Source organism: Poecilia mexicana, unplaced genomic scaffold (assembly GCF_051168715.1).
Source record: "Poecilia mexicana isolate PSO_F unplaced genomic scaffold, ASM5116871v1 scaffold_10, whole genome shotgun sequence".
NCBI lineage: Eukaryota > Metazoa > Chordata > Actinopteri > Cyprinodontiformes > Poeciliidae > Poecilia > Poecilia mexicana.
This window is the reverse complement of record NW_028263379.1, coordinates 8488355-8496831: the sequence shown is the minus strand read 5'-3', so window position 1 is coordinate 8496831 and position 8477 is coordinate 8488355. Positions and strand designations below refer to the sequence as shown.

The following is an 8477-nucleotide window of genomic DNA, read 5'->3' as shown; positions in this document are numbered from 1 at the left end:
TTTCGCATGCAAATGTAACTAGTTACTAATTACCACTAGCTATGTGTAATAATATATTTGTATTTATTGTAGATAGGGTAAATTAAGATACATTTTTATAAACGTGTAACCATGGACTTAAGCGTGCTAATGATCCTTGCTTGATGGAACATTGCTAAAAAGTGTAGTAACGTTAAAGAATAAAGAGGTTGATCCTCTAGTTTTTATGTGAAAATGTAAAATTCCGATTGTAGCAGTAACACGCGAAAGCCCCATATTCGGAACTCCTCATCCGTAGAGGAGGGGAGAAGGGGAGGAGAAGAAGAGGGGGTACTGTTGTCATCCGTCAGGGCAGTGTGTCGAGCTTTTGTCCAGGAGAAATGGCCGGGATCAAGGGTATAAAAAACGCCGCAGCTTTCCTTGACGATTCCTTTTTATTTAAATGGAAGCGGCTTTAAAATGCGCAGGAGAAGAGTGATGCGTTTAAAACACCCATCCAGCTAACGGAGGGTGCATATTAGCAACGGTTCCGCCGTTCACTGAATCTAGCTGAATCACCCGCAGTGTTTGTTAGCCTCTGTTTCCCAGCTTCCACATTTATTAATATGTAGTAAATAACGTGTAAAATCGCAGTTAATGTCGTTCTTGTTAGCCCGCGTTTTCCCTGAGCTGCTCTTGTAGCTAATTTCGTTGCTCGGATTAACGGCTGTTGTTAGCCAGCAGCTCCTAATAGCACGACAAGCGGTTCCACGTGAAATCAGCCGGACCATCACATGATAAAAGCCTCGGTCCTCAGCCGGTTCTGTGGCGTTACTGTGATGCTAACTGAGTCTGAAATCCTCTGCCTCTTTTACAGCTCTCATCAGCCTCTCCTTCGGAGGGGCCATCGGCCTCATGTTCCTCATGCTTGGATGTGCCCTACCAGTATATGAGTGAGTACAACCATCACACACTGTGTTAGGGTGTGTGGGAATCAATGTGTGAGCCCAGTGCAGCCTTTAATGAGGGTCAGGGTTCATACGCAGCCTGTCTGGAAAAACATTGATTTTGTTAGGGTGACCAGATTTTGATTTCCAAATAAAGTAGTAACAGTCCTGAAAACACTTCAGTCATACTCTGTTTACTTAATTATACTTTTGATTGTTGCATTTTTAAAATGTTCCTTCTCTATGTGGTTAGAAAGAATACATTTCATAAGTCACCAAGTGCAAAAATCACTTTAAGATATCTTGATATAAATAATAATAGAAATATTGTATTAGAAACGTAATACATAACAATAGGTCACTTTTTCAGTTATACTCTAGAAAAATTACACACAAAAAATTATTCATCTGTAATAATATGATATCACAAAGTCAATCAATTAATTGAACTCTCACTCAGTTGTTTTATAGTTTGTGTGTAAATGCCCTCTGGATGCCCCGGACAGAATGTAAAAAGAGGACATTTAGACTCTCGAAATTTTGATTTCACATTTTCCACGTCTGAATGGACAAATATATTTATGTCCAGACAATTCACTATTCCTTTGTCTAAAAGTTTTGTCCTTCCTTTATATGTTTCTTCCTCCATTAAATAATTCCTTGTTTCCTTCCTATAGTCCTACATTTCTTCCTCCTTTGTGTCCTCCTAACTTCCTTTCTCATGTCTCTGTTCTTCACTTCCTCATTACCTTTCCTCTTTCCTTTCTCTCTTCCTCAGGGCCTTGCTTCCGTCCCTCCTTTTGTTTTTCCTTTAGTTTTCAGTCTTTCTTCTTTCTTTCCTTTGTGCATTCTTTCAATCTTTCTTCTGTCCCGTCTGCCGTTGTTGCTTCTTTTTTGTCTTTTCCATATCTTACTTGCGTCCTTCATTCTTTCCTTCATTTTGTCCTTTTATTCATCCCTTGTCCTCCTTCATTTCTTTCTCCTTTCCGATTCTCTTTCTTCCTTGATTTGTTTTTCCATTGTTTCTACCTTTTTTCCGTTCTTGTTCTGCTTCCCTTTTTCTGTCCTTTTTTATTTCCTCCCTTCTGTCCATCGGTCCTTCCTTTCCTCTTGTCCCTTTTTACTAATCATCTCTTCTTTCATTCTGGTTTTTGCTGTGCTGTATGTAAAGTCTGCACCATAAACTTATCGTGGATGTTGATATTTTATATTTTAAAGTGATCATAAAGGACTAAAAAGTCTCAAAAATTGAGTTTACAGGGAAAATGGGCAGAAACCCTGGAGGTTGCAGTTCCAAGGCCAGATCACAGTACACATTTTTTAAAGATGTTCCTGCAATAAAGCATTTACTGCAGATCTGTGCAATATTATCAATAGACGCACATCCCTGTAATTCAATCTGTCTGCTGTTTGCTAGGTTTTTAATTTAATAATATTAAAAAGCCCTTCTCTCTTCATCTAGCAGTAGTAGAAGGTTGGACTTGATGATTTTCAACATGCTGTCCTGACATGAACTGGATAGCAAACCAAACTTGACATCTGATTCTGAGAAATAGTTGCACAAATCATGTACTGATGAAACTTTTAACAACACTTCTTAACTGAGGAAGTTAAAAATAGTCTAATAAGGGCGAAAGATTGGTAATTCAATCCCTGACCTGCATCACCACAGCATGTGTGGAATTGTGTCTCCTTCATTTGTCCCCTTCCTTTTTATATGCAGCAAATACTGGCCTTTGTTCCTCCTCTTCTTCTACATCCTCTCGCCCATCCCTTACTGCATCTCGCGGCGGGTGGTTGATGACACAGACTCTGCCAGCAACGCCTGCAAAGAGCTGGCCATCTTCCTCACGACGGGCATCGTCATCTCAGCCTTTGGCCTGCCCATCATCTTTGCTAGAGCTGAAGTGGTAAGTCATGGAGACTTGGTTGTTTCTAAATGTTTTTATGTTGGTTTTCTTCCAGAAATAAACCTTACACGTGACCTACTACGCTTCTTTGAAAATGGGTTGTACAAAACATGTTCATTACTTTTTTGTACAAAATTATTCTTAGATAATATAATTTTAGTCTTCTCAGTTCTACATATTTATTGTTCCTTTCAGAATGAGCTTTAAATGGCATCTTGTCACTTTAGAATCAAATAAACTGCTGCTGGCCACACCCCCAACTCAACATTTACACTTGCACCTAAAAAAATGGAGCCAAACAGATACACAATTATACAACCATGCATCTTTGAAAAGCAGAAGTAGAGCCTCCTGCACAACCAATAAGAATGCAACAAGTAGTTTCTGCATGGTAAGTCAACAACAAATCACTTGTTTATACAGAGCATACAGCGGTAAAACCAGCTGACCAAATGTGCTGGAGCTCAGCTTGGGTTTCTAGGTAACCGGCTGGGCTTCACTGGGGTTGTTAGGTAACTGCAGTGCCTGCTGATTTGTGACGTTACATTCGGAAGGTGTTTGAAATGGCTCATTTTTCAGACACCAAAAAACATCAACTTATTGCCAAAAAAAACAAAAACCATCTGGGTGTTTTTTAAAGTACTTGGAATGTTTATAGAAGCAGTGGAAACCTAAATAGAAGCACAAAAACCTCCAAAATGTGAATTTTGCATTTAGTTCACGTAGGCACTTCTCTCATTAAAGTATTGACAAAAAATACCTGGGTGTTTTGTTAACCCAAATGGAAGTATAAAAATGTGCAAAAGGTGAATTTTGCATAATATTACCTAACAGTCCCTTTAAATGTTCTGTTGATACTCCTGTTTAGACCCTCTGCTGGTCTGACCTGAGTTGTGAATGCTCTGTTTTTTTGCAGATCGCCTGGGGGGCGTGCGCGCTCGTGTTAACAGGTAATGTAGTCATCTTCGGGACCATCCTGGGCTTCTTCCTGGTCTTCGGCTCCAACGACGACTTCAGTTGGCAGCAGTGGTAAAACGGCTAAATGAAGGAGAGCGGCAGGGGGTGGGGGGGCCTTAGTCTGAACTGTTTTTATTAGCATTACAATTATTATTATTATTATTATTATTATTATTATTATTATTATTATAGTATTACTGTTTGGTTGTTGTTATTCATATGATGACCACCCATCCATAGACTTACACCAGACCAGTGCAATACTTTGTTGTTTTTTTAAATCGCCTCCTTTATGTTGAACTAACACAAGAAAGATGGAAAATGCTGACTTGTACTGATTTTATTTTTTAAATTTTGTTTTAGGTTTTGTTCTCTGACTTTTGTACTGTGAGATTTCTCCTTGTGGTTATTTGACCTAATGCTTGACTCATAAAGAACAACATAGCAAGTTGCCGTTGGTATTAAAGGGTGACATTTTGCTAAAATAGCACAGATTTTGACATCTTCTGTAAATGTAAAGTGACTCACTTTATGCTTTGACACTTGGTGAGAACCTGACTGTTAGGGCAGGAATCAATAATGAGCGTCTTTTGAAGAAGTCATATGTGGCTTTTCCTTTTCACTTGGGTTCAGGCTTGTATCTCTGCAAACAGATGTTCTCTCCTTCATTTGGCTCAGACACTAAGGAAAAAAAAAAACTCTTTTATGTAATTGTCATGGAAAAACATTTCAGAGGATTGTTTAATGCAATATGCAGGCATGAGCAGATATTCAGTACTGGCATTAAAAGATAAAATAACTACTACCAATGCATTTTCCTTCATAATAAACATTATGCTCACAAATGCACTCATGGAATTTGAAATTTGCCACATGGTTTGAAAGTTAGCAGAAACTTAACGTTTCATACTATGAAGATATTAATTTATTCTGCCTCTAAAATATGACGACATGTAACATTTAAACCTGTTTTTGATTAGCAAATGACACCAGGGGAAAGAACAGCAGGCTAGCACGCACCCAGATATCAGATTCTGTCACCATCTTACTTAGCATCTATTTGCTCTGATTACACCCTGTGTGAGAGTCTGCACTGTAACGCCCAGAAAGCAAGAAAAGCCTTGCTTTTTTTCAGCAGCTAGCTTAGCTTCAGGACAGTAGCGCTGTTATAAAAACCACATAAACGGCACCTAATTATCACTAACAGCCTTTAAACATTGCAATCTGACTCCTTGATCGTATCAATGAACCTGCCTACGTGTTAATTAAGCACATTTGCTTTGGATTTTCTGCACATTTGCTCCGTTTCCATGATAGAAACTCCAGCACATTCACTGCTTTGACTCTGGAGGTCGTCTCTGAGGTCTGAGATTTTGCTCCAGCATGCAGCTTGAGGCCGTTAAACTGCTTTAGGATCTAAACGTGGAGTTAAGCTGCAGCCTGAATGCAGCTCTCCTCCGAGGGGAAGGTTTAGATCTTCAGGTTGTATCGTGTATTTCCGTTTTCTTCGAGCCCTGATGGTGCCTCTTCCTCTGGCAGATTCCCAGACATATCTCACAATAACAGATTGTTCCTCAGATTTAATACTATTTATTCTAGAAACATACACAATATTCTCCGTAGCAACTCAAAATCACCAAATTACCTCAAAAGACACACAATGTATGGAGGAGTTTCTGTTAAATAACATTTTTAATTCATAAAGTGTGTTCAGATTAAACAAGATATAAAAAGTGCTGAATGTTTTTAATGGTTGTCAACATAATAGATCTGTCAGCGGATTTTCATTATTCTTTCTAAAATTTCTAAACTGATCAGAAATTCTGAATTAGTTATCAGACTTTGAGATTTATATTCAAATTTAAATAAATTGCACTGACATTGTAATGTGTCTACGCTATAGAACTAGTTTAAACAGCACAAAATCTAAAAACTATAAAGATAAATATCAGTGTTCATTTTTCTTTGAGCTCTAATCTGACAATTCAGATTTTGTTTTCTAAAATACATCAAAGAGAAAAGATGTGCTGCAGTTTGTTGGATTGAGATAATCATTTTGAAAACATCATACGGTTATTTGATGTTTTCAAAGTCATTTCTGTTCATGGATCGAACTGCATGTTCCTAGCATTCATCTGATGTTTTTTATTTCTTAAAGTAAGATAACTGCATCAAAGTACATGATGGTGATTGATGAGTTTATTTAACAAAAAATGGTGAAAGTTCTTAGTGCTCATGCATTTCCTGAATGAAGGAGGAAATCTGATTTTTTTTTCAAAGTTTTACATATAAAATCTGTAACATAAAAACTGTCTGATTTCTAATCAACTGCCATTAAAAAATATTAAAATGTTGACTGAAATTTTTAAAGATGACTCCCTAAAAGTCAATCTCCAATAATCACAAATTCACAAAACATTCACACTTCTGTCATTTAATTCTTAAGGCCAGTACCTTCCTCTGTAGGCTATAAAATTATAGCGTTCGTTTCTTATTCTGGGCAGAATGTTTTTTATGCATGCTGTCTGAAACATATGAGATGGATGTGCTGCAGAAGTATAAAGTATCTTTATTCCTGTTCGTTCAGCCTCAAGTAAAAACTAATTCCTCTTTTCTTGGTTTTTAGATCGCTCATTTTGTCAGTAGATATAAAAACTGCAGCTGCATCGTTTCACTGTCTCTCTCTTCGGGGGTTTATTTGCTTTCTAAAAAAGACAGGGTTAAATTTTTCCTTGAGTTTAAATCTTTAATCATTCAGTTAAAGTAAATTTCAGCAACCAATCCACTTTTCCAAGATGAAATTAAGGAGAAGATGAGTTTGTTTTACGTTGTTTTTTGTTTTGTTTTGTTTTACTAGAGATGCACTGATCAGGATTTTCTTGACTGATACCAGTTTTTTTGTTTTCTTTTGTTCCGAACTGCCAATTCAGATTTTTGTTGTAAGGACAGTAAAAACTTAAATGTGTAAATTTGAATCTAATAATGAAAAACTTTCATTGATAAACTTTTTACTAAATTAAAAACAAAGTGCATCAACAGCCCAGATGTTCACTGATGCATTTACAGATCCATAAAATTGGGATTTTTGATTCATTAAGTGAACAAGGCCAGGACTAATCAACCAGTTTCAATCACAGCTAGACGCCACGAGGTATTTAGTTTTTACAGAAATCAAAATATGATTGATCAAAATATTTAGCCTCCATTTTCAGAACTGCTAATTAAAGTGTATGACTTTTTTCTCTTTTTTTCACACGACCCGATCAAACGCATTGATCATATTAGTTTCTGTTGAATAAAAAAAGCTGCTACTGACATTTATGTGACTATAACAATGTTTGGGTGTATGCAAGTCCATCTGCAGGGTGACCTCCAGAGGTGTGAACATCTGTGTGTTTCCAGTTTTAAGCTCAATAAGTTAAATGTTCTGAAGTTTATTTTGTTTGACAGTCTGCTGTGAAAGCCCTTCGATGTGACAGAGGCTGGTGTGAAGCTCTGGGATGGGTTTCTGTGTTTTTCTGTTTCTGTTCATGATGATGAGAGGATGTTGTATTTATTTATTTTGTCGAGTCAACGCTCGGTTCCTTTATTTTTTAATCTACAACGCTTGTGTTGAAGGAACGACGTCAGCATGGTGATTTCCTTTTTTTTTTTCCTTTCTTTATTTTTAATAAATGCCATTTTTGAACATCCGCTCTGTTGAATGACTAATAATGTGTCCAACTTTGAAGCATTTATTACCAAGAAATTTGAAAATCCGACTAAATATACCCTCCATCACATAAAATTTCTGATACGCTACATTCAAACACATTTTGTGACATCACAGAGAATAAGCATATCAGGAAAAGTTCTGATTTGATCAGCCTTTAATGCAATCTTAAAGGAAAAAGTGATTAGTTTACTGATATAGACACAGAAACTGACTAGCTGCCTAGTTTTCATGCTCTGCTAACCACAGACTGCTTGCATATTTTACCAGAGTTCATTATTTCATTTAGAATGATAGATTTGAGATTTCTTATTGTTTCAAAGCTTCTTAAGTCATCAGGAATAATTTCTAAATCGCTACAAACATTTTGGAGCTGAAACAGCCATTTGCATTTGAGACAGGTGTGTTGGAGCCAGAAAACATTCGATCAATGATATCAAGTTGCACGTTTCAAGAATAGAGTGGGAATTATATTAAAAAGCGTATTAATTTCACCCAGAAAGATACATGACAGTGAAATGTAAGTAATAATGAAGTTAAGTTTCTCATTGAATGAGTTTTGTCTTCCTCTGCCGGCAAGAAGTAGGAATTACACCAGGCATATTTCATCCTTTCTAGACACTTTACATTTTAATTGTGATTTCATAAATTTGTTAAACTTCATCAAACCAAAACTAAATTATGACTGCAAATCTAAAACCCGACTATACATGTAAATTGAAATAATAAACTTTTTGTGCTGGTAAATGTAGTTTCACAATGTTTTCTGCTACAGCCTAAACGAAGAGATTCACAGTTATGTAGCTTTATCAATAAATATAGATAAATATATTGGAGTTTGTGAACTTCATAAAAGAAGATTAAGAAATGTAAGGACCAAAAGCATCACATTCCAGGAAATCAATAAGTTATCTAATAAATATTCATAGATTTTACATTAAAATGTTGTAATAAATAAAAAAATAAATGAAAAATATCCATAACCTGTTAAAC

General features: G+C 36.3%; 1 protein-coding gene across 1 annotated transcript; it reads left to right on the top strand.

The window, feature by feature from the left end:
* The first annotated feature begins 263 nt into the window (after positions 1-263).
* leprotl1 (leptin receptor overlapping transcript like 1) lies at positions 264-7465 on the top strand. The gene is made up of 4 exons (XM_014988599.2): positions 264-375; positions 836-911; positions 2629-2815; positions 3732-7465. Exons 1-4 carry the CDS (start codon positions 360-362, stop codon positions 3846-3848), a joined length of 396 nt encoding a protein of 131 aa, XP_014844085.1. The 5' UTR covers positions 264-359; the 3' UTR covers positions 3849-7465.
* The last annotated feature ends 1012 nt before the right edge of the window (positions 7466-8477 follow it).

Excerpts from the sequence above, each read along its gene's own strand:
- leprotl1 (XM_014988599.2), top strand. Across the intron at positions 912-2,628 it reads TGTGCCCTACCAGTATATGA|CAAATACTGGCCTTTGTTCC; the intron begins GTGAGTACAACC and ends TTTTATATGCAG. Across the intron at positions 2,816-3,731 it reads TCTTTGCTAGAGCTGAAGTG|ATCGCCTGGGGGGCGTGCGC; the intron begins GTAAGTCATGGA and ends GTTTTTTTGCAG.